At 38.1% G+C, this 26426-nt stretch overlaps 2 protein-coding genes across 5 annotated transcripts in view; one reads left to right on the top strand and one right to left on the bottom strand.

Annotated features, from left to right (window-relative positions):
* Positions 1–7913, bottom strand: part of AK9 (adenylate kinase 9) — a 59766-nt gene extending 51853 nt beyond the window's left edge. For 2 of the 4 annotated variants that reach the window (XM_027693412.1, XM_027693433.1), the window contains exons 1-5: positions 7776–7820; positions 6605–6735; positions 4088–4151; positions 856–908; positions 676–772 (exon numbers count right to left, since the gene is read on the bottom strand). In XM_027693412.1, coding sequence (XP_027549213.1) covers positions 676–772; positions 856–908; positions 4088–4151; positions 6605–6721 — 331 coding nt within the window. In that variant the 5' untranslated portion in view covers positions 6722–6735; positions 7776–7820. Of the gene's footprint in view, positions 1–675; positions 773–855; positions 909–4087; positions 4152–6604; positions 6736–7648; positions 7741–7775; positions 7821–7840 lie in introns of those variants that run through there. The other 2 variants (XM_027693417.1, XM_027693426.1) reach the window with 2 other exon arrangements.
* Positions 7914–8370: 457 nt separating this feature from the next.
* The window catches only part of FIG4 (FIG4 phosphoinositide 5-phosphatase), a 64057-nt gene continuing 46001 nt past the window's right edge, over positions 8371–26426 (top strand). Inside the window, exons 1-6 of the mRNA XM_027693397.1 lie at positions 8371–8493; positions 18973–19071; positions 19267–19390; positions 22056–22212; positions 23486–23536; positions 24823–24971. Of these exons, the coding sequence (XP_027549198.1) occupies positions 8428–8493; positions 18973–19071; positions 19267–19390; positions 22056–22212; positions 23486–23536; positions 24823–24971 (646 nt within the window). The 5' untranslated portion in view covers positions 8371–8427. The remainder of the gene's footprint in view (positions 8494–18972; positions 19072–19266; positions 19391–22055; positions 22213–23485; positions 23537–24822; positions 24972–26426) is intronic.

Genomic DNA, 26426 nt, shown 5'->3' with positions numbered 1-26426 from the left:
GCAACACTTAAAATTTGGGGCAAAATAATTTTCTCAAAATTAACACAACATAGGACTGGTATGACACTTTCTGATCTCCCATATTGGTAAGTTAATCCCTAAACACACTCATTTTATTGATATTTCACAATCTGAAGAGCACAAAAAAAGGTGTTACCATCTAATAGAAAATAAATCATATTTGAGCACCAATGGATGTAAAGTGTGGAAAGAGGGCAAGCCTGATGAGGAGTGGCTGAGGTCCCTTTCTTTGGTCAGTCTGGAGGAGATTGAGGGGAGACCTCTTTGCAGTCTACAACTTCCTCAGGGGAAGAGGAAGGGCAGGCACTGATCTCTTCTCTGTGGTGACCAGTGACAGGACCTGAGAGAATGGCCTGACGTTGTGCCAGGGAAGGTTTAGGTTGGATATTAGTAAAAGGTTCTTCACCCAGAGGGTGATTGGGTACTGGAAGAAGCTCCCCAGGCAAGGGGTCACAGCACCAAGCCTGAGAGAGTTCAAGAAGCATCTAGACAATATTCTAACACAGATGGTATGATTCTTGGGGATGGTACTGTGCAGGGCCAAGAACTGGACTCGATGATCCTAATGGGTCCCTTGCAATTCAGCATATTCTATGATTCTATGAAAATTAAAGTTAGCACATTCTAAGAAGTTTAGGCTACAAACATACTTACCAAAATGAGCAACTTCTGGTGACTCAAGCTTTTGCAGAACCATTTCAGTAACCAGTTCCTCGGAAATACTTTCACCTCTAAAAAGCAATTCTTGACACTAAGGTAAAATGCAAAACATAGTATTATACAATATGGATTTGTCAAGAATGTGAAAAACTCACTAGAAGGTTAGACTTTTACCTTAAGTCCATACTCTGTTTCTTCATGAATATTTGTTTGAATTATTTCTGAAGCTGACAGAGCACATCAGAGAGAAGAAAATTAAAATAGTTAATAAAAAATATTTTCTGTACAGACAGGTTTATGCAGATACATCAATACATACACATACACACACCAGAGTACGTATCTGTGTTCCAAGCAATCAGACTACTTTTGAATGAACAGCCATTATAATTACGGCCATTATTGTACTTTGCCCACCCAGAACTTGGTGCCTTCTGGCAAGGTTTGGGTAGGTGTTTCTCCCTACAATTTAACCCTGTATACACTACAGAAAAATGCACAACAGCAGTTTTGCAGGATTATTTTAACTACTGATTTATATTAAATCAGCATTATTCCTTTGTAATCCATAGATAAGTATTTCAGCTCAATCCCTTCCTAAATTTTAAAAGCAAGATGTAGCAGAACTGCTTAGATACACAAAACCATCTGCTTAAAAAAAGTCATTAAGAACCTATTTCTTACATAGTTTAATTACCTAGAATTAAATAAATACTAAATTTGACATTCATTAAACTCAAAGACCTGCCCTCTGTCTATGTGGACAGTGGCATCATAGCAGAACGATCCCGAAGTCTTTCACCCTTCTGTACAAATGAAATAAGTAGACACTTTACAAAAGTTTTCAAGAATGACCCTTAAGGCTACATTTATATTACTAATAAACCAGGTCAGGGAAAGGTCCTGAAACCAGGTGGCTCATGCCTATACAGTCATAATCTTTCTCCTCAAATACAGTGGCTGTTTTCCAATTGTTCCTACTATTAATGATGACTGTTGCACATACCATCCTTCATACAACGAATGGTTGCTTGGGAGAACAGCATTTGCCGCGGGCCAAAGCTGAGACAGGGAATGTACTAATAAACGATACAGACAACTGAAAATCAGCAATCTGTGTGCATCCTGGCCCTGTTTTATTTGTAAGTATTGACCTATTCATTGAATAAATGGATAGAAAGTATTATAATTAAAAAGACTGCGAACACCTTTCCTATTTAATAATTCTCTATCTTGGTTTATTTTTAACACAGCACAAGACAGATATTTTTACACTGGAGCAAGTCCAGAAGTGGGCACCAATATGATTAGAAGTGTTGAATGTTCTAGGAAGGCCAAAAGAACTGGCCTTGTTCAGCCTGAAGAAAAGCAGACAAATCTTACTGTTGTCTAAAACTTACTGGGAGATCACAAACTCAGAACCACTGTCTTCACAGAAGAGCAATTAGGACAGGAGGCAACAGACATAAGTAAGAACGTGAGAAATCTGAATGGGGTAATTAGGAAGCAATTCTTCATCATGAAGGTAGTCAAACATTGTAAAGTGTTTCTCTGAGAGGACATAGAGTCTCCATCCTTGGAAATATTCCAGACTCAATCTAGTTGACTCTGCTTTGAGAGGAAGGTTGAGACCCGGTCATCTCTGGAGGTCCTTTCTGAACTCAATTATTCATGTTTATATATGTTAAATTTCTTCATTTCTTTCTTTTGATGTAGAAAGTGAAAAAAAACTTACTAGCAAAAGTTGAAGGAATATGTGTGTACACATGTGTGGGTACACTAACCAAAAGATTAAAAGAAATATCACGAGCAAAATTAGAAAAGAATAATTCCCTGAATCTACTAGAAATAAGGCTTAAAAATGCAGAAAGTGAGATTTAGATCAGTCATAAGAAAAACTTTCTAATGGCAAAGACTGTGTTACAGAGATAGACTGTCTGGAGATTCTAAAAACAAATCTGATGGATATTTGTCAGTAATGGTTTAAATACTTTCAAACAGAGTGGATTGGCTTAAGTACATTCCTGAGGTGCCTTCTGATTTTGGTCCGATCTATGTTTTGGACAGGTGTTAATTTTTTGTTATACAATAATATGAATTTAAAATTCTACATTTACATAAGTCCAAAAAGCACTTTATTAAAACTGAATTGTACTATGTTAGAGTTCCAAACCTTCAAAAGAAGATAAAGATGCTTCATTTGATAAATAACTACATACTCGCAGGAATATGAAGTGTTACCCTGTCCACTAGAGGGCTTTCATTAGAACAATAAAAAAATACCAGAGGGCAAATTTAAAAGACAAAACTTGAGCATAAATGATATGTAAAGAATAAGTTTAGAATCAGAACAATTTACACATATATACCATAACATCAGATTTATAATTTGGTGTCCCTAAAGAGGTACTCAATAAATTGCTTCATAGGTAAGGTTATATTGTGCTTCTTTTACTTAAAAATATTGTATTACCCTTCAAACTGGTAGGACATACGTGGTGTAAAAGGTTTCTTTTTTTCATAAAACTTCAGTGAAAGGGTCAAGATTTGTGAATTATAATGTCATGGACATAAAAATATTACCAGGGCTTTAAAAAAATTACATCTTTTTTAGCGTTTCTTTACTTACTGTTGACAAAATTAGGACCAAAAAAACCCCAAACAACTTCCCCAGACTTAATGCTTTTTTGTAGGAACTTTCTTTCTGAGATGCCTCAAAATGAAAAGGAAATCTCAAGCAATGTGTTGATAGGGAATAAGATAATGTTATACATAACAGGTTTTACCCTACAAATCTTCAAAAATCTTTGATGAGAGGGACCGTCAGAAATGTAGCTCAATAGCTTAAAAAATTAAATGACACCTTTTATTCTGGTAAATGCATGGTGGGAGAAATTAACTACACCTTCTGAAATAAGTCACTGGATATTTTTGGTTTAGAAATTGGAAAATGCCAGTTCCCATTACTTCCTTTATTACTCGTAGTGATACAAAAGCTATGCTTCTGTTTCCTGGAGGACACACACCTTGCACTGAACACTACACAAAAGAAAAGAAAGATCCTTCTATTTTTTCATGGTCTGTACTGGAAAATGTCTGTGCTCTCTGGAGTTGAATGAGTTGCCTCCATGTGAACAAGAAGGGTCACATGAATCACCTTACAGGATTGGGAATAGAATTTGATTATGATGAAAAAAAAAACCCACAGTGATTTTCTAAGACTTTCAATAACTAAAAAGCCATTATCAGCAATTGTATTTCTGGCAAAATGGTTACTTGGTCCTTATCAGAAGCCTTTGCTGGAATCAGAAACATGCCTTATTGAGTTACAGGGAACAGCAAGGATATTCTGAACCAAAAGATATTGTGAAACAATTGCAATGTTCCAAATACAGTGTATGTTTACCTTCTATGAAAATGCAATTCCATCTCTGTGCTAGTTTTCTAGCTAACGTTTTCTTTCCAGAACCCTTAAAACAAAAAATACACTTTTAAAAGAAAAACAGGCTGAACAAAAACAAAAAAAACCCACAAACATATCACACAATAAAGAATATATTTGCATATGATAAAAACAACTAAAAGCTACCACTGGGATCAGGGCCTCTGAGTTATGCACTGGGCAAACACAGAACACTTTTTTGTTACCATCCTCTATTGTATACTGCCTAGCATTGCTAATATACTGCTACTGCCCTTTGCAGTTAATTATCATCAAAGTCATTACACTGATTTTGTTTCTGAGTAACTCTATCTAAAACTCAGCTATGATTTGCCTACATATTCCTATGAGAAACCCTTTAGGACTGAAATTTATTATCTTCAGCCTCAAAGCCTATTATGATGCAAACCTGCTCAAGCCTTTCTGAGTAGGATACATAGGGATAATATTCTTTGACTAAAACAACAAATGCTTAAAAACTGCCCTTGTTAGTCCACAAATTTGGTTTGATACTGACAAAATGTTTATTTTATCATTTATATGAGTCCTGAGGAACCAACATAGCCGAGAAAAATGAGGCATCTAAGAGTACAGCTACCTGAATGGGATTTTTTGTAACTCACCATCTTCCACCCTTCGGATTGTGTCCCTTTATTCCAAGGGCACATACAAAGACCTGTTTTGACAATTGTTTGCCCCAGATAAATTTTGTGATTAAAATTAGTAAAAATCCACAAACAAATCACAATTCCCAGTTAACAGTGTATCAGCAAACACTCCAGCTTCTCACACCTTAAATCTTACAGATGTGATGTAAGTATATATATTTGGTTTTGGTTTAATGGCACTATGTTTTTAACTTAAAAGATCTATCTTAAATAAGATAGGTGCTCTACACATCAGTCATATAAATAAAAAATATTACCACAAAAAATAGACTATTTAATTCCCTGTTTTCCTGGTAAGGACTGTACAGTTTTAACCCTTTGTTAAATTTGTATTAATGTAAAGCGTCTACTGAAAGCAATGATTGAGAATATGAGAATATTTTTGTATTGTCTTTCAATGAGCATTTTATGCTGGTTTAGTCTAAAAAATGTAAAGTTACCTTTTTCATGTGAGGTTAGAAATTTGATATTTGTTTAAAATTAGACAAGCTAGTCCAGTGTAGTTTTCTACTGAGCTGAGTGCACTCTTTTAAGTGCATATAGCCATACGACACGTTATACAGCAAACTTGTTCCAAAAAAAGAACTCCCTTCAGCAAACTAAGGCACTAATGCACCCCCACACAAAGTCTCCTACACTTCATAAAAGAGAAAAATCTGAGAAGTTTAGGATTATAAAACATTGCATTTTCCTAAGTACAGGAGGCCACAAATTATTTGAGAAAAAGAGAGACCTTGAATTATAGTTGAAATGAGGTACAAACCTTATTGGGACACCTTGTTGGATTTCAGATGTTCCCAAATACATGATATATAACTATGTCAGAATTTTAATATTAAGGTTAAGATATGTAATATCTCATTGCACGTCTGTAAGTCAGTACATTAACCTTAAGGTTCTTTTATGGCTATTTATGTCTTTAATCCATCAAGTTTTTTAAAAGTTAGAATACTTAATAACATTGTTCTGGTTTTGGCTGGGGTAGAGTTATTTTTTTTTTCATAGTAGCAAGTATGGGGCCATGTTTTGGATTTGTTCTGAAAAAAAGTGTTGTTAATATAGAGATGTTTTTGCTGCTGCGGAGCAGTGCTTACACGGAGACAGGGCATTTTCTGCTTCTCATACTGCCACACTGGTGAGGAGACTGGGGATGCACAAGGAGTTGGGAGCAGACATAGCTGGGACAGCTGACCCCAATTGACCAAAGGGATTCTATACGGCATCATGCTCAGCTTATAAAGCTGGGCAAGAAGAAGGAAGGGGGGACATTCAGAGTGATGGTGTTTGTCTTCCTAAGTAACTGTTTCACGTGATGGGGCCCTGCTCTCCTGGGGGTGCCTGCTCATGGGAAGTGGTGAATTAATTCCTTCTTTGGCTTTGCTCATGTCCATGGCTTTTGCTTTATCTGTTAAACTGTCTTTATCTCAACCCATGAGTTTTCTCACTTTTACCCTTCTGATTCTCTGTCCCACCCCACTGGGGCTAGTGAGTGGCTGCGTGGGATTTGGTTGCTGGCTGGGGTTAAACCACCACAAAAATAAAAACCATCCAGTTGTCAATGTGAAAAGAAATTTTTTGAGTAACATGTAACTTTTAACACTTTTAATTGCACTTGACTGATCACACAGGCCAAAAGTTGGCCTCATTAAATGAGATCAGAATCTTTACCACACTCTGAAGTATTTGAAGAGTGGAAAAGGTGAAAAAGTAGGTGTTTGGTCCTTTTGGCAGCATCGCTAAACTAATGTTTTGAAAGGAAAAGTAAAATTGTTAGCAAAATATCTGAAGAAAAAATGTCTATCAGACATCTTACTGGCTTTCCAAAGATAATTAAGCAAGTGGGCTTGGACAACAGAAAGGATTTTTCAGCCTCATCTTCATCAAAGATGTCTGTAAAGGGCTGAGCTTGTTTTTCATCCTGCGAAGCCATGTATTATCTAAGACTAGGAGAAAAATACAGTAGTTACATATGTGTAAAATTACTTTCAAGTGGAACTGAATTACAAGGTAAATGGCTTTGTAAAGAAAAAAAAAAGCTGTTATAAGAAGAAAAAGCAATTGAGAACACATCCATTACTAAGAGAAAAGCCACTTCTGAAAAATAAAGGATTGTCGGAACTGCCCCTGATCCCCAGCTGGAATTTTATGGCAGTTGATAACTTTTTCCTGACTCTCAAACTGCTTGTTGCTCTTTTCAAGTGTTTCATTGCCTTGTCCTTCCTGTTCCAAATACCACACAGTCTCTCTGGTCCCTGAAACGTACCGTGGGCCTGCTAAGACCTTCACTTGTGAGCTTCAGACACAGAAGGCCCCTGTCATGGTCAGTGGAACCACACGTAGGTACATAAATAAGGCTTTGCAAAATCAAATCACGGTTCATAATCTGTCCACTCACAAATCCCAGCTGTTCCAGGACTCCCAGAAGCCACACATCCAGTGCTATGCAACAAATGAAAACCCAAACAAGCTTCTAATTAAGGTAAGTTGGAAGAAAATTTGGGTGGGTCTTTCACACAAATGGAGGCCAAAAACGTGAGGAGCTTGTTTAAGCTTGTTTGAAGAAGGCAAAAAAACCCTCCAGCTTTCATTAGAGGGCCACTTCAGTCTCACCCACACAGCCCCAGCACGACCTCCATACAACCCAGTACAACCCCACAAAACCCCCAATCATTTTTAAATTAAATAACTGAATTTGAAAATTCTACTGAGAATCTGAAAAATCTGAAAAAAAATCTGAAAAGAGTCTTGAAACGTCAAACTGAAACATTCAGACACCTTCGCAATAAGTATTTTAATATAAAAAAAAAAAAGGCCTCCACGTGCGAACCAACACTCAATTTCTTCACAGGAAACGCACCGGCTGAGCTTTACCTGCCGTTCCCCGCAGTTTCGCCCCTTCCCAAACCGTCACAATTAAGGGTCAATTTCCAAATTCACAAAAACACCACAACTAAAGCAAAGAATTAAACCAGACAGACACACACCTCCCCACTCCCAGGACCATGTCCCGGTGGACGCCTCCCTCGGGTCGGATCGGGGGGGCACTTACGTCGGACGCGTGCGGGGCCTCAGCGATGGCTGTGGCAACGCCGCGCGCGCCCCCGCTACCCGGGCAACTGCCGCTTCCCGCCCCCTGCACCTGGCCCCGCCCCCAGGGAGTGGAGTCCCGCCCTGTCAGGGAGGGTGAGACAGAGGCCCCGCCCTCTGACATTGGCCCCGCCCCTCAGAGGCGGGTGAGGCGGGGGCCCCGACGGGGCTGCGGAGCTGTTCCTGGTGCTGACCGTGCTCCCCTCGCAGGGGAGGGGAGCAGCGGTCCCCTGCGTCCCGGCGGGAGCAGCGGCTGCGGCTACGGCTGCGGCCTCCTCGCCTGCCCCGGTGCCGCTGCCGGGATCCGCCGCTGCCGAGGAGCGGCGCGTGACGCTGCTCCGCCGGCCCCTCCTGCAGTGGCGGCGGCGGCGCAGGCGCGCTCCCTCTCCCTCCCGTGGGTGCGCCGGCGCGGTGGCGCGCGGGCACTTCCGGGTTCCCCCCTTGCCGGAGGTGTGTCCCCTACAGCTCTGGCGGGGGCTGACCGCTTGTTCCTGGGCTGTCCCCGGGCATCCCCCGCCGCTCCCGCCTCGACCGTGCCTCGGGGCCGTCATGCCGGCGGCGGCCGCCCCCCTGATCAGCTCCGTGCAGAAGCTGGTGCTGTATGAGACCAGGGCTGTAAGTAGCGTCCGCCCCGCCGCCGCTCCCGGGGCTGGGAGTGTCCTGGCTCCCCCGGCGTGCTGGCTCGGCTCTGCCCGGGGCTACTGCCTCGGCTGGGCTGTAGATTGTCAAAAACTGCCTTCCTTCCCTTTTGCTGAGGTTTGGTTCGTTTTGGTCACATTCTAAACATCCTAATAACTTAAAAAAAAAATAAAAGAAGTGTTTAAAGTTCTTGCCTTCTGTCTGAGGCTCGTGACTTAAGCGAAGGAAGGGCCCCTGACACGCAGGTCAGCGGGGGGCCCTGAGGTGCTGGGTGCTGCCAGGGTAGCAGGGAAGGCTGGGCCCTGCTTGTTGTGTCATGTGGCTGTGTCACACAGCCAGGCTCACAGTGCTCACTCGTGCCAGGCGGAGTCATAAATGGGCAGCTGAAGATGTCCAGAACTACAGATTTCAGATTTGAATTAAGACTTTAAGCCAGATGGCTGAAGTGGTTACCACCCCCACTGATCTGTTTGCTACTTCTGGCAGATTTCAGTCCTTCAGTCCTCTGCGTGAACAGCTGGTGAAAGTTTCCAGAGTTTTCAGTCACAGATTTTTAGCATTCCTTATGTCCTGTTGTGGAAGCTGTAAGGATGTGTTATTCATAGTACTTCTTTGCCATGGGCAAAATGGATTGGAGGCTTGAGTGGTAATTTCTGCTTTAGCCATGTGATGAGCAGCATGTGAGTCAGAATCCAATTTCTTGATGTAAATAGCCTGAGATAATACCACTGCGTTTATTACTTTAGCTCCAAATCTAATTTCTTTGTCTAGTTTCCCTTGTTTCATAGTATGTTGTTTTTTTTAACTTGAGGTAGTTTTGGATAGGGTCAGGTACCATGGCTTTAAATGCAACAGTTAGGTCTATTTCAAGTTCACATGTTATCTGTAGTGATAACAGAAAGATGTTTTGTGCACTGAAGTCGGTGTTGCCTCCTGGAAACTTACCAAAATGGCATGCATCGGATGAAGGGGATGCAGTTTGGTCTGCCTGAATAGTCTCAATATGAAGAAGAATCTGACTTCCAGCTTTGGTTCTGTCAGAAGTAGGTTTGTGCTTTTGTGCTAATTCCTCATTAAACAGCCTGTGAAACAGAGAGGGATTAAAGCATGCAGAGTTAACAGTATAAGTAAATTAAAAAAATGAAGTTTACACTCCAGAAAGTCTTTCCAGAATGTTACTTTTTTCCTGTGCCTAAAGGAATTTTGATGGCTGCCTTATTCATCTTTCTCACTGTTGCTGGAAACGGCTGATTGTTGTTTTATTTTCAGCTAAATTATCGCTGTATGTGAGGAGGGCAATGGGGAAATGTGATTTCTGAATCAGGTCCTAAATTACTGAATTTGGTTGTTCTTGGCTCGACTCATGCTGCGTCTCAGCTGAATTTTGGCTGCTTGTGACTGGCATGCATGGATATCTGACGTGCTTCTCTCTGAGCTGTAAGACTCAGTTCCTGGGAGACAACATGTTGTCTGCAGGGTCAATATTGTGCTTTAGAGTTCTGTCAGCTTGCTGCAATTCTTTAGGTGTCTCAGGTTGATCCTTGTCGTTCGGGAACTATAGTCTTTTACATCTGGCCAGTGGTAGCTGGCAGTACCTTCCTGAATGGGTAGGTTTGCCCATACTCTGTTCTGTTCAGAATTCAGTAAGGGTCAGATCCAGCAGTCCTAATTGCTCTAGGAGGCAAGATGGTTTCCGTCAACTAGTAAAGGCAGTGGTTTGTGGATGAACATGTGCCGTTTGAAATGTCTCAGCTGAGCAAGGGTGTCTCAAAGCTGTTCCTTTAGTCACTTCTTGTGAGTGATGAAAATGGAATGTTTTCCCTGAGTGTGGTTATGTTCTTATTTAAAAAAATAAAAAGTGCGAATTAAAGGACATTGTGTTTTGATATTCAAATTCTAGTCCTTTTTTCAGAAGGAAAAATACAATAGGAATCATTTTGGTGTGATTATATGAAAAGAGTTGATGCACTTAATAAACTCATAGACTGAGGTATATTAGAAGGGACTTCTGGAGATCATCTAGTCCAGCCCAGTGCACAAAGCAGCTTAAACAAGAGCATGTTGCTCAGGGCTGTGTGCAGCTGAGTTTTGAATACTTCCAAATACATAGATTTTACTGCCTTTGCAGACAACGTGTTCTGAGCTTGACTACCCTTATGGTTTAAAAAAAAAAGTGAGAAATTCCATATATTAAATTGAAATTTTGCATGTTTCAAGTTGTATCCATTGAATCTTGTTCCATCCACTTGAAAGAATTTGTCTCTGTTATCTACACCTTCCCATTACATAGATTTAGATAGCAGTAAGATGCTGCCAGAGCTTTCTGAAGGCTGAACAAACCCAGTTCTCTCAGTCTCTCCCAGTGCATCATGTGTTCTGTCCTCCGAATCATCTGGGTAGCTCTGTGCTGGACTCATTCACTATGCTGATGTCCATCTTCTACTAGGGAGCCCAAAACTGGACTGCAGATTTGAATAGGTCACGGTTGCTGTTGCAGCTGATTCAGTGTCACATTGGGCTGCTGACAGAAGTTCCCACTTCTTCTCCCCGAGGTATCCCTCGTGTGGTCTCCTTTGCATGAAATCTCACAATCATGCAGTTGCCAGCTCTGACAGTCACTGGTATGGCATAAGCATCACCCAGACATAAAAATGAATAGCTTTCTCCTGGTTCGGGGTACTCTTCTGATTTTCCTAAGGCCAAAAGCTTGCTAGATTGAGCATATGGGATCCGGGGTTGTATCAGATACAGGGTAACATGAAACTGTAGCCTAAGATTCCTAGTGGAGACCTTTAGTGGGCAAAGAAGCAGTGACTTAAGTTGTCAGCAACAAACAGGGAGAAACAGTGGAGTTTACACTGGTCGTACGACTTATTTCTGTAAAACTCCTCTGTATTAAAGCAGGAAGAGATGAAATGGATGAGAAAGTGGAAAAAGTGAAAATGATTTAGGGAGGGTTTTTTTATTTGGTTTTTTGTTTGGTTGGTTGGTTGGTTTGGGTTTTTTTGTTTTTTTTTTTTTTTTTAGTTAAAAATACAGTAGTATTAAGTCAAACAGGAAAGGCTCTGGTAGTGTTATTGGAGTCAAATGTGAGACTGCTAGAGGTGTGGAGAACTAAATTCACAGTGTCAATTGAATCAAGAGAGTGAAATTCTATATTTTCTCTTAATGTTTATATTTAGGATACTTGCTAAAACCTACGTTTTAAACTGATGCTTTGGGTCAATAAATGCCATGGAGATGTTAACTGTATCTCCTGTTTGTCCTGGGAAGTTGAAGGCTTGTTTAGAAGTAGTCAGAAAGATGAACTGAAGGTTGTGTTCAGATCAATGTCAATTAATTTTCATTTTATGCATATATTGGCTGCTGAAATGCACACCAGAGGGCACTAAAGATATTTCAGCACTATGACTAATAAGAGATGAAAGATGTTTTCCTCCCTTCTTCAGGAGAAGATGAAACTTTTGTGTATTCCCCCAAATGAAGCCCACGTGAAAGCTGTAGGTTAGTTCATTGGAAATTATCGTTCCCCTGAGGCAGTGTGACATTGAACAAGTCAATTTGTGCCATCTCTATAAAGGCATATCACTTGCCTATCTTTCAGGATATTATGGGGCTTAATTAATAAAATTTTATTCTAATCAGGTTTTTCTAGTCGCCATCTCCACAGTATTCAAATGACTTGCACAAGCTTATTAAGCAATGTGACCTGCATAAATACTTGTAGGTTTTTCTGCCCTTTTTTTTTCCCCAGGGAAAACTATGTGCGTTTGTTTTATTTTAAATTTAATTTATTCTAATAATAATAAATGTAAACATTTTTATGGTAACAAAACCAAGGTTTGCTTATTTAATGCTGAAGTTAGTCTGTGATCAAATTGGAGAAACTGTAATGTAGAATATGACTTTACAGAAAAAGCTGCAGAATTTTTGCTGAATTAGGAAGTGGACTGATTTATATAGATGGTTATCTGGTACATTTAAAAAATATTGGAAGTAGTGAATAGCTGGACAACCATTAGATATCATGACTTCTAGCTAGAAGTGGCTGTGAAATTTATTCTCTCTGTAGCAGTTTCATTAGCAGAAGATGTCCCCTTTCAGCTGACTGTCCTATTCCCTGTGTCATGGCTTTCTAGGAATGGTAATTATGTAGTGGAGCAGAGGATGGAGTTTGCAAAAGAGAAGGAGTTTTGTGAAAATCAGGAAAGCTCTGTTTCTGTCTTAAATGTCTTGATATACTGACAGATATATGGCAATAAAATAGAGAAACTTAATCAACTGATGAATGTGGGATCTGAGAGCATTTATGAGTAGGGCAGGTACTTGGTGGAATAGCAGTAATGAGAACACCACAAGTTTTGAAGAATGTGTTCCATTCAGGAAGAACAAAAATAAAGTTCAAAAGTGGTAGCACCACACTGTATGTGAAAGATGTGCCTTCAAATGTCTGCCTAAAGTTGTTCTGGTAACATATTTTTGATTTCTTTTGTCCTGTATTGTCCTGGGTGTCACCGTTTAATCACTAGATTAACTGGAGGGAGATAAACTTGGAGATTTGATTTTATTGTGACTCCACCTTTCTGGATGGGATGGTGATGAGGGGCTTGTGGATAAATGGTTGTAAATTGATGTATTTAAATGTGAGGATTCTATGAAAAAAAAAGGTATTTATTTAAATGTAACAAAGGATGAATAAAAATAAGCATTTTCTATTGCTATTTTTTATTATCAAAAATAAGTTTGTTATAGCCCTAAAACTAAATGGACGTTTTTCCTTGTTTAAAGTAAGAATTTACTTTGAGTATGAATGTTCTGAACAAGGGGTGAAAACAAAATGAGTAACAAGAATGGGATTATGAAAAGGGAATCAATCAGTGTTGAGATAGAAATGAAATTAAATATACTAAGCAGTGGAATGAACGTAAATATTTTCAAGTTGCTCAAGTCAAGGGTGGTGCTGTGACTGGAACATGACAAATGGAATATTTAATCCATTATGAAGTCCCACACATAATTATCCATAGGAAAGTAATTGAAAATTGAGGCAAATGACATAAAACAGTCTAGACTTACAAAGGTGCTGTCAGATTAACCTAGTTGTATTGCACATCTTCATCTAAAAATTAGATGGCCTTATGTATTTAAATCAAGTCTTCTGTGGAGGTGCAGTGCCACAAGGAAAATCTCTGGCTTTGTTATGGAAGGAGGGAAGTTAATAGATAAATTAGTGTGGAGTGAATGAGGAATCATCTGATGGGGATGATTTTTTTCAATTGATGATGTACTTCAGCATTTTCAGTAATGTTATTAGCCCAAAATGTGGGCCAGCTCTTATTAGACTTTTGAAATATTGGAAATAATGAGGATAATCAGAGCACAAGAAAGCAAGCAATTTTGTTGACCCTCGGGAGTAGATAATAATTTGAAATAGGATGGCATACTATGAAACTTTATGTACCTTATGGTAGATTACACACCAATAAAAGTTTATTGAGAGTTTATCAATTCCGAAGCAGCAGAAGGGAAGGAGGAGGATCTGGATGTTTTATCTGAAGAGGGGTTGGGAGGTTGAGCTGCAGATGAAGTAAAATTTTGAAAAAGGCTAAAGTGTTCTTTTGTGGTATGGTCATTAATGAAAAATACTGATCTAGAATGAAATTTTGTATTGTGTAGACTTACTGTCCATGTTCACTTAAGAAATAAGAATTCAACCAGGAACAGGTTCATTGAAGGTCCAATGAGGTAACATATATGCTAGTGATGTCTTAGGAGGAGCAAAGGGACAGCAAGATTTCTTTAGTCTATTGAAGTGAGTGCTGAAAAGACACCCAGATACTTATGTTTCTGAAAGCATTCTGGCAGGATAGATGCTAAAGAGCAAAGAAGTATTTGGCTAAAGGAAAATTTATAGATTGATAATTAATAGATTTAGCTGAAAATTAGAAGGGGTAATCTTGAGGAATCCTTCAGTGGAGCAGCAAGAGCAAAGTGCTGTTTGGAAAAAAAGCATTGATTGCCTTAGGACAAAAGGGATTCACCGAGTGCTGGGGCTGTAGGATGCAGATTGGGTACCCATTATTACATGCCCTGAGAGTAATGCTTGGCAGCATACATCCTTAAAATTTGTCGTGTTGAAAGAGCTTCTTTTGAAGAGTTTCAAAAGATTACGGGAAGCAGCTGGCATGCCAATTCAATTTTTGCTCTTTTCAGGTATTTCTCAGCTTCTTATCGTATCTTCCTTTCTTCATGTCATTCTGCCAGTTTCTATGAGAGATGAAAGACGGACGCTTCCTGAATTGCTGTAGGTTCTGTAGAAAGAAAGAACATAGTGGAGTTTTTGCTGTATCTTACATTGAGGTGCAATTATTCTATGATTCTATTTTAATTGTCAATAAATTACATACATTTTCCCCAGGTCAAGTCTGTTTTACCCATAATGGTAAATCTTAGGCAATATTTCTGTCCTCACCTTAACCCATCAGCTTTTCCATCTTATTTTCTGTGCCTATCCTCTTGAGGAGGGAGAGCAAGAGAGCAGCTGGGTGGAGGTCTGGCAGCTGGACAAGGTAAACGTACCACACTTCTTCAGGGCTTTGTGTTTTTAGACATATCCGTGGTCCTAACAGGTATCTTTTGCAAGCATTTTGTTTAAGATTTTAAGTGTTTTCTTTATACTCCTTGCAGATTTAAAACTGGCTGTGGTAGTGTGCTTTTCAAGTAACTTTTAGTGTATTTTCACTTTTTTTTCTTGCTGATTAAGCTGTTTGTAGCTTTTTAACTGAGAAGTGAAAGAAGTTTTTTGCAGTGCTAACATTCCTTAATGCTAATTAGTTTATACAAAGAAAGAAATCATATTTTTAGACCAGGAGTTATAAGAAGTAATCTTAAAGAAAAAAAATATAATAAAAAAATTGTGAGCAGATTGTCTGATTTCAGAACTATTATCTTGTCATTAAAAACAACCATTTGCAGTAAGAAGTTTTTTATTTTGTTTAGACTCCTTTTAGAAGATGTTTTATTTGGTTTGGCTGAATCAAAAGATTGATGAAAGAGGGTGTAAAGCCTTTCAATTAGATTGCTTTGGTTAAAGCTAAGTCCCAGGTGGAAGTGACTGATGATTATTCCTATCTTGTGGTTGCTTAGTGATAATTGTGCAACACATTAAGCTTCAATCCAGATCTTGTAGCTGCATGGTGCACTGCCGTGGTTGGTAAAGTGCTCTTGTTAACAAGTTTCAGCGAAGGCCAAGGGCAGTCTAAACCTGGAAGCAGCTTGTGTCACCTCAGGTGATGGTTGAAGGACTCTGGCCAGAGCAGAATGAGGGAGCCTACACAGTTTCTACTTGTGTACTATTCTCCAGAAAAAGTACTTTGATCAAGGTTGTCCATTTATCTGAATGCACTGGCTTTGCTGTGGAGTTGTTGAGACAGTTGGAAAAAGCTTAAATTTGTTCAGTTTAATTTAGTAACAAATGGAATGAGATAATAAGGATAGAAACTCACAGAAAGGTTTCTGTTTCCGTAGCTTACCTGTGGATTCTCTCTTTTTTTTTTTACTGCAATCATTTCTGTTAATCAAGAGTTGTAAACAATAAGCACATTTTAGCTTTGATTAATTTTACAATTATATTGCAACCTCAGAAATTAATTTATTTTATGTTACATTCTCAGTGTTCATTTGGTAGTTGTCTTTATACTTTCCTAGTGTTCATGTGATGGTAAATTTAATTGTGGAACATGTCACTGACATGGTTTTATTTGTACTCCATGTCATCCAGAAAGACAGATTTATTTATTCATCAGATGCATAAATTAGGTAGCAGAAACAGCTAATGTTGAAGTGTCTTTTTTGTATATTTTTTTGCATTATTAGTTTTCATACAATATTTGTTTTCCTTTCAGATCTTGTAAATCGAATATGAGTTGGCATATCATGCTGTTTTTCAAGTAATTATGGGGTTGGTTTTAGCCAGTCCTGAAAATTTCCCAGATAGAAGTCTAATTTTGGGTTCTTAGTTTTGCACACTAGTCTAAATTCGAAAGTTTTTGCAGATTACTTTACTACTTCTTTATTACTTCCACAAGAATATCCTCTAACATGCAGTGGATAAGATTCCCATTAGCCAAACAGAGATTTCCCAGTGCCTGTCTTACTTTAAGTCCATTGACGCTCAGTTTTGAGGTTGTTCTCAGCTGACCTTACTTAATATACAACCTAGCTAACCTAAAACCCGTAAATTAGTCCTTAAAGGACTTCAAAGAGAGCCTGTTAAGTACCGTTCATTATGGTGGTTGCTTCCATGGTCTGCAGACACAATTACTCCTCCTCTAATCTAACTCTGCTGCAGTTCTAAGCAGCAGCTGCAGCAGCACCTAAAGCTGGCCCTGCAGCTGGGCATAACCCACTATAGCAGCTGCTAAGGTGATGCAAGTGATGCATTCCTCATAGTACTTCTTTATGTTTTATCGGTTAATTAAAATGGAAATGGAGAAGTATCCAGCTGAACTTCCTTAGAGCATTTGCAACCCCCATGCATCTCTCTCTCTCTCCCTTCCTGTGTGTCATGTGCCGTGTTCCAGTTTTAAATGTGGTCTTTGGTACAAACAGCTGTTTGGACAAGCATCTTAAAGTTGTACAGTTCTGTTTTTATTCAGGATTATTTGTTGGTAACCATAGGTGTCACTTTGGGAAGAAATTGCGCTCACTTAACAATCTGGGCATGGTGGGGCATCCCTGAGCTGTGTTGCAGTATTGTGGACTACTTAAAATTGTTTAGCTTTAATTAATTAGGATTTTTCTACAAATAAAGAAGCAGCACTCTTAAAATGCAAGCTAACTTATCATGTGTATTACAGATGAAAATATTTCTCTCTGTCCATTCACCTTCTGCTGCATGAAGAAAAAGGTGGTACGATGGCATGGTCAAAGGAAGCATCTGTCTTGGTGTTTCTTGCTGGTGGATGATAACAGCAGAAGAGCTCCATCCTCTACCTTTGTGTCATTTAGTACCATACACTGTCATTATGATTTCCCTCCTGGGAAGCACAGATGTTGGCACTAAGGTATCTCCTGCTGAGGCTACTCTGAGGGGGCAGGCTGGGAAACCTGGCTGTGCACAGCAGCACATTGCTGCTAAAAAACCGGTAGGAAACATTTTCCTGTGCCAAAGTGCTGTTTCAGAGGCTTCAGTGAGGGAGTACTCTGATGGAATATGACTTTGAAGGACCTTCTTACTATCATTTACGAGTAAACAGCAAAACTTGACACTCAGTAAACACTGTAATGTCAGTGTACTAGGTGGAGCCAGAAGTTGATGCTGTTTCCTTTACGCTTTTATGGCTTTCAAAGTTAAGTATTTTATTTTCTTTTTTAGAACTTAGTGACTATGTAGATGCTTTTGTGAATTAAGGGAAGCCGAAGAGGGCTTTGAATTCTTCTTTCACCTTAAGTATTTTGGCTGTAAAGATGTTTCTTAACATCTAGTTGTATAAATTATGAAATTGTGAGGTTCATATAAATGTTATTATTGATTTCCTTTCTCACATCTGAAGTCCATGTGACTTCTAAAGTTAAGAGCTGACTGCATAGATCCACATAAATTTGCCATGCTTTCCTACTAGGCTAAGCATTATTAATGAGTTACACCTTGCTGTGTGGTAGCACCACACTGATTAAATGAGTTAGTAAAATGAGAGCTGCTTTTAGCAAGTCAGTCCTACAACCTGTGCTTGTTTATTCCTATAAATGTAAAAATTAATTTATAGTTTGATTCCCTTACATGAGAAATGAACATATTATATGTTTATCTGTGGTCTTTCTTTCATATTTTAAATGTGAAGTAAAGCTAGTATTTTTTTAAACAGTAGTATTGTTAACCAGCAAATTTGAGAATGGTGGAGGAACATTAATGAGAAGTCTTATCATATCAAATATGAATAAAAATTGAAGAAAACTTGTAGTACTGAAGTGCTGAAAATTTTTCTGGGTTTAGTTGTCAGAAATAGCAGTGGAGTACAGTGTAACAACATTAGTTTTAGGTCATGAAAAGTTACAAACTTATATATAAGCTTCTGCTAAATTTTACAAAGCAAGTGGGAAGACAGTAATGGCTGGGGCAGGATGCAGTTGGCCAGTACCTAGTGTAAGTTATATTTTTGCCTCTCTAAACAGGTTTTCACCTTTCTTTAATTTCTCATTTTTTTTCCCTCCTTGTACAGAGGAGGGAAGGAGGTCTTTTAAGTTGTAAAGGCTGATTGTATATAAATGTACTTACCTAAGGTATGGTGACTAAACCAGTTCATTAAGAGTCCATACAGACTATTACATACTTGTTAGGTGACATGGGTCTAGTCTAGAAGCTGTGTAAATGGCATTGTTGATGCCTTGCGTTACACTGGGCTCCGATTGCTTTATCTTGTACAATATTCTGACATTTTTTCTTTTTTTATGTAGCGGTATTTTCTAGTTGGAAGTAATCCTGCAGAAACCAAGTACCGTGTTTTGAAAATAGATCGCACTGAACCAAAGGATTTGGTTATAATTGACGATAAGGTGAGTGTATTTATTTTGTTGTGTTGGTTCATTATTCCAAATAATACTGGCTACTTGTTGATAGCACTGAAACAGGAAACGGACAATGTAGGGGAGGCCTTTGGTTTATTGTATATTAAGTAAATTCTGCTAGTCTCTGACATGAAATAACATTTAACTACCAAAGCAGTAACTAAGTGACTTTTTATTTTAAAGCATGTGTATACACAACAAGAGGTGAGGGAACTTCTTGGACGTTTAGACCTGGGAAACAGAACAAAGATTGGGCAGAAGGGCTCTTCTGGGTTATCTCGAGCTGTCTCTGCTTTTGGTATAGTAGGTAAGTGTTTTGATTGATTTTATAAAATCTTTTGTTTTCTTGGGAGATGAGGCTTACTGTGTCACTCTGTATATCTTTCTGTCTCCCCTTGATTTTATTTATTTTTAGAACTGAAGAGGATTTAGAAATTTTTCATGCTCAGAGATAAGTAAGTTTCTGTGTACTTTGTGAAAACGGTGGCCAGTACAGGGATAAGAGTTGTGCTGTAACCAGTCTCTTCTTTGTCACTAGGGGAAAGATCTAGGAAATAGCCAAGCTCTAGAAACTTGGTTGAAGATCTCACCAAATTCAGCTGATCTAAGGATACAAATTATGCAAGCCAGGTGAAACCTGGTTCCTGAAATCCAGAGCTCACAGAATGCTTTTAAAAAAGAAAATGGAAGTTGACATTCTTTGTTAGGCTATATTTCTTTATCAGACACTATTCAGAAAGAAGACTTAATTTTCTTTTTGGTTAACTTTTTGCAGTGACATATTTAAAGATTTCTTTTTCATGTTTGAACAAGTCTAGCTGGCTGGCATGTCAACTGAATTTTATAATGCTGCTCAGCTGTCCATAATCCTGAAGCATTGCTTCGATGATTTAATAGCTTCTAACTTCATCTGAAAGTCACTACTTTCCTGCCTGTTGTCTGATACCTAGGTCGATATATTCATGGGTGATATCTCTAAAGTAAATGTTAACGTGTGCTGTGGCAGGCCTCAAGAGTACTTTGTGGTTTATAAGAGTCAAAATATACCTGAACATCTAAATCTGAAGCTGCAGAGAAGCTGGAGAATGCAATTACTCTAAAAGATGCTCCTGAATTTTGCTTAGCAATCAAAACATAATTAAATTTTGTTCCAATCTAAAGTGGCAAAATAAACAGTCTTTCTTCTGTATTCTTTTTGCCCATGAAGCATTTTGGAATTTATCAATGCATCCACTTTTCAGAAATTCCTCAGATGGGACTTATGTTCCTTATTAATTTAAGAGTATTCGTAATGTGGGTAAACCTAAAGAAGCTGGTAACAGTCTTGCATTGTAGCATTGGGGTTTTTTTGGACAAGCCATCACTGCTCACTGTCTAAGTATGTGATAATATATTCAGTTGGAAACTGGTTGTGATCAATTAAAATTTTGCATCCCAATTGTATGATTGTTTATATGTACTCTTCATAACAGAAGAGTTTCTGTTCTGTAGCTGGACAAATGTATTGGCCAACAGATTTGGGATATGAATTTCTAGATGACTTTTTAGAAGTAACGCACTCTGTAACAGATTATATACTTCCAAAGTATATGGTCTAGACATCTTCCAGTCTAGATTCTACCTAATCATATCTGTATAAACATGTAATTTGAGAGAAAGCAACTGGTTGTTTATTTCTGTCTCTCGGCTCAAGTGAGGAGAACAGGGCTATTTTTTGTAAAATTGTAAAGGACAGCTTTGTTCTGTTCTGTTCTGTAGTTATTTTGTTAATCAGATGCAGTACATGCAGTGCACTCAGAATGGGGGTGCTAATAAGCTGAGTTCTGTTTACTGTATAGTGTTTAACAGTAGAAATTGCTTTTAAAGGGAGGGAAGCTGGCCAAGGAGAAAGGCTGGGTTCCTTATCAGACTTCTGTATAATGTTTGGTGAAATTCAAAGGATAGAGGCTATTCACATAAGTGATTTTTGTACCTGGAGGATACAGGCAGAACTGTGACTGCTATGTAACAACTGAAATTCAATAGTCTGGCTGCTTCAAATGGAAGATTTGTTTCTTACTGTCAGCAGGGCCTCCTGTCCTTGTGCAGGTGAGAGCATTTTTCCAAGGGGGGCTAATAAGGTAGAAGAAAAGATTGCAGTTCACTCGATCACATTGCAGTCTCCAGCAGTGACAGGGAGGAAAATATGTGCTCTGCTCATCCTTCTTCTATACTTTGTAATGCAAAGCTAAAAGAGCTAAAAGAACTGAATATAAATGCAAGTAAAAATGTGAATTGTGAGTGTCCGTGTGTGTCATGTTGTCATTCCCCATCATGGACTTCAGTAAGGTCAGGTGTGGTATCTGAGAGAAGAAATAGGAAAAAAGGATTACCCCTGATGCTCTGAGTGGCTGATTCTGGGGAGATGCTGCTTTAACTGGGGAACTAAATTCCCTGTTAAGAAGAGAGAGCACAAAGGTGTTGTAATACCCACAATTCCCTTTACTGTTCTCTGTCCCTCGCCAGCAGAGAATACATAAACCTGAAAAGAAAATTGGAAATTGGGATTCCTCCTTGTCCTGGAAAATTAACCTTTTGGTATCTGAAGTAATTAGAGGATGCCTTACTCTGAAAAATGAAAGTCCTATAAAAAGCAAATACAAGTACTCTAAGTAGACAGAAACTTACTCCAGATTTTCAGTGTCTTAACTCTACTACCTAATATTAAAAATATGCACAGTGGAAGGAAAAATAAGCAAAAACTATGTACTTCATTGATTAACACTTACTGGGGGTGAATTTTAAGACTGTATGTCTTTGTATATATATATCATTGCATTTGTGTATATATATATGCACATTATACTTGTAACATTAAGAACAAACAAAAATTATATGAAGTCTTGAAACAATTCTGATACTGTTTTTCTAAATATGTTTTATCAAGTCAACCCAAACATGCAACTAAAAGTGTTTTAATGCTGTTTTGACAGGTTTTGTCAGGTTTTTAGAAGGCTACTACATTGTATTAATAACAAAAAGAAGAAAAATGGCAGATATTGGAGGTCATGCAATATATAAAATAGAAGATACAAATATGATCTACATTCCAAATGACTCTGTAAGAGTCACTCATCCTGATGAAGCCAGGTAAATAATGCTGGTAATCAGTGTGTACTTTTTGAATATTTTCTAAGCAATGTATAACTGCAACTAGAAATTTCAGTAATGGATTCCTTTGTATTAGTATGTTATTCAAACCTTTTTATCTTGCTTGGATGGAAAATAGGCTACAAGTGCTGTGGCGTCTGACCTGGAGAGTAAATACAACTGTTACAGTCTTCTAGAGTTTTTTGTCCACATCTCCATGTCACCTACATGTCAGAGCTACAGCTTAGCAAATCTGCACCAGGAAGCATCAAATATAAGCAATGTTCCTACAAGGGCTAAGTAATACTTATGCTGGTTTGTATTGTTTGGGACACTTCTTTTTTTAGTAGCTCTAGCATGATGTTAATTTCACCTGAAGAGATCTTTTGTGCCCTTCAAAAAGTGCTGAATAGATCATTAAATGATTCTGTGCTGTCAGAATCTTGTGAATGTTGCTGTTGTAAAGGGTGATGAATTGACTCACTGGTAAGTTTAGCTGCTTCTTTCTTTTTGGGTGCTTTTTTTCTGAAGACAGAAATTTGAGCCTTTGATCATTAGGGAATCTTGTGTGAAATGTACAACTATGTTGTAGTGGTGTTTTTATCAGGTTAAGTTAACTTTACGGCTATGAAATACCAGGCAACTGGTATCAATAAACTGCTTTTCAGTCTGTACCAAGTATGAATAGTCAAAAAGTGATGGCTTATGATAAACTGATGGTAAATATTAAAAGAGCTTCCACTTTAAGGTCAGATTGATCATAGACCTCAGTCTCCCCTCTTAGTGTGCAGCGGATCATAACTTACATATTTCTGTCAGCCATTTTATCATTCATAGACAGTGTTATAGTTTCTTATGGGAATTTGCAAGGCTATGTCAAGTTGAGGTAGATATTTTTTTCTAATTTATTTGAGAATAACTGAAAAATTTTATTTCTTGTATAGTATTGCTAAGAGTTTGTTTGTTTAAGTCCTGAAAAATTGTGGAAAATAGAACTACAACTTTATCTACAACTGCCTAAAGAAACAGAGTATGTCCATGAGAAGACAGTAGATTTTAAAAGAAACCCCAAAGGGCTATTTGATTTGTTTAATCCAAATGCTGACATTCTAGTGAAATTACCTGTCAAAACAATTACAGTAAGATAGGAAGGGAACACAGGGCAAGAGTCAATATTTATATGTAGTTTAATATCTGAGATCCTCTGAATGACTTCTTGTGGTCTGTCTTGTTAGAGTAATAATTTTTCCTATAACTTGAATTATTTTGCTAGGTATCTGAGAATCTTTCAAAATGTGGACCTTTCTAGCAACTTCTATTTTAGGTAGGTATTAGTTACTGTTCCTTTAAAAACATGTGTGCTTATACTTGCTGTAAGATTATAGGTTTTGATTTTGATACCCAAGATTCTTAGGTTGATATTCTGGGGAAATAAGACACATGATCTTGCCGCTTGTCCATTTTTGTCTGTGTGTTTTGAACCTGCTTTCTCCTTCAACCAATTAGTTAGGATTTTAGTTTCTATTAGGTTAAAAAATAGAGAACTATTAGTGGCTTGGTAAAAAGTCAGCACTGACACTGCTGTTTTCTCTGGCTGTTTAGTCTTGCCAGGGTATGCAGAAGTTCTGTCTTGGAAAATTATTATATTTCAGGAGGTTTGCTTGTCCTGTCATTTTTTCTTTCTTGATCTCATTTTCCGAAAATAGAGCTTTGCCCTGATTCAGAAATGAAGATAGAGGAAATAGGTCCCTATTTAAGATATACCCTGTATGGGATATATCTTTCATAGGGCCTTCTAGGCATTACCAATTCTCTTGCTTATTGTTTCATAAATGCTGTACCTAAGACAAATTTCTGTGTCCCAGCTACTATTACATGAGATTTTTGGGACAGCAAAAAAATGGGAGAAATGTGGTGATAAACCTGCCAGTAGTAGTTAGAAGACCCAAAGACTTAAAAAAAATAAACAAAATAAATCCCTCTTGCAAATATCAAAAAGTGTATTAGTCTAGAAATGCTGCCTCTTGGAAGATTAAGGCTTTTTGTCACAGCTGGATCTATGAAGACAAAACCTACCAAAGCTTTATATGTGTTTCATGCTTTTGCATGGGGAAGCTCTTTCACAGTATAAAACCTGAATTTTTTTTCCATGCTTTGTCTCCCAGCCCTAACATTATATAACTTCCCCCAGCCCACTCCCTGTGCTTGGAGATGATGAATTTGTGCTGTTTCTGTGGTTGTTTGTAGAGAGGGAAGAAGAAGCTCCTTATATGACTAAGAAACACATTTACCATAAAATGAATCATAAAATGGTTCGGATTGGGTTTGGATTTAAGATCAAAAGTCATGTTTAGTTTTCAGTTATGAGAAGAATATAAACACATTTTCAGCCTTTGTAAACTGGAAACAGTTGCTATGTTTGTAAAGCTTCTTTTGGAAATCATTTGTATGATTTGCCATTATAGAATCAGAACCTGTGTATCTTGTTTAGAAGTCTTTTCTAATGGATAATATAGTACGGTGTTAAATGTAAATACAGATGGAGAGTAAGGGCTTTCAGGAAAATTCCTCTGTATCTACAATTACTAATAAATGTTAACTGTCTATCAGTTACAGCTATGATCTATCTCACTCCCTTCAGTATAATCTTACTGTCCTGAGAATGCCACTTGAGACATTAAAAACTGTAACAACCCAGACCCGGCAAGAGAGTTTTGATATATTTGAAGATGAAGGACTTTCAACACAAGGGGGAAGTGGTAAGAAAATACATCTAATTAAACTGATGTTGTTGCTCATGAGTACATTTAAAATATGTTCCACTTAAGTTTACTTCTGAGGAACATTCAGGCCTTCTGTTATTAGTCAGTAGTTTCCTAACAATGGTGAGTCAATAAAATATTTTGTAAAGTGCCAATTACAGACATTTTAATTTGAGTAATGCAATTTCTAGAGTTGTGTAATAATTGTTTTAAGTTACATTGCAACTCAGGGAGATGATTGAGCATGCTGACATTTTTCAGCAATTGATTACTCAGCTGACTTGTAAGTCTCCCAGTAGGAATGAGTTACAAAAAGAAGGGGAAGCAATAACTGATTAAGTACTAATAAATCTTTTTTGTTTCATGTTGGAGGATACTGGCAACAGAGAAACTGTGTGAAGTTAGTATCATCTTGATGTAGTAAACTCTGTCAGGAAGTCTGAGAAAAATTATTGATTTCAGTTGAAAACTGCAGACTTCAGTTTGGATCTAACATATTCATAAGAGTGCAAAGATGAGCAGCCAGACAGAAAAACTATTTTCTCTTCCTTTTCCTTCACACACACAAAGTTTCCCCTGAAATTCTTAATATTGGATTTTATTCTGTTGAATGAAACCCCCACATATATATCAAGATATCAGAAATTGGTTATCAAATACTGCAATGTCAGAAAGGGCCATAAGGAGTGAAAGGAGCAATAACTCCTCCTCTGCAAAGATTCTTTATCTGCAAGATTCCGCAGGAATCCCTACAAGCGCATCATCTCTTCTATGTCTTTGTGAAAATATTAGGAAATTAAGATGATGCCATCAGCAGTGTGTGCTAGTCACATGTCTGTTCATAGAATATGTGTAAGACAGTGGCCTGTCCTTTAAGAACAAATTCTCCCCAGAGTAATGCTGCTAGCAATAAGAAAGAGGACAAACTGCTGACTAAGTGCTTGTGACCAGGTTCTGCTGAATGCGTAAACTCCTTCATCAACAGTTTGTTCAAAAGCTGCGTTTTCACCTGCATTCTAGTAGGAGAATTCCTCTTTTTCCTGCAGCAGAACATTTGGCTGCTGTAATTATCTGCTATAGTTGGCATACATACTACAGCAATTTAATTCCTCCTGCCAGAAATTTCATTTGAAAAAAGTACGTAAAAAATATAGGAAAAGAGTACTTGTCCTCTTTCTTCTAAGTTTCAGATTTCATTCAATTCCCTCTACCACTGTTCAGTGACAGTTGTGATCTCGGTCCTGATTTTTGAAAAAGATGCAGGTTCCAGATCTATCAGAAATGGAATTTTAATTTGCAGGTCTGCAATAGCTGTGTTTCTTGATGTTAGTGCAAATTAGGAAAACCACGCTAAATTATGTGAAAACAGATTGATGTGCTTTTTGTAAAGGGGAACAGGGTTATGCATGATCTTCCAGAACCTAGTGGGTAACTTCAGAGGTGACCCAGAAT

This window comes from Neopelma chrysocephalum, unplaced genomic scaffold (genome assembly GCF_003984885.1).
Source record: "Neopelma chrysocephalum unplaced genomic scaffold, ASM398488v2 Primary Assembly neopelma1_23, whole genome shotgun sequence".
Classification (NCBI taxonomy): domain Eukaryota; kingdom Metazoa; phylum Chordata; class Aves; order Passeriformes; family Pipridae; genus Neopelma; species Neopelma chrysocephalum.
Note: the sequence above shows the minus strand (reverse complement) of the source record. Positions and strands in the feature narration are given on the sequence as shown.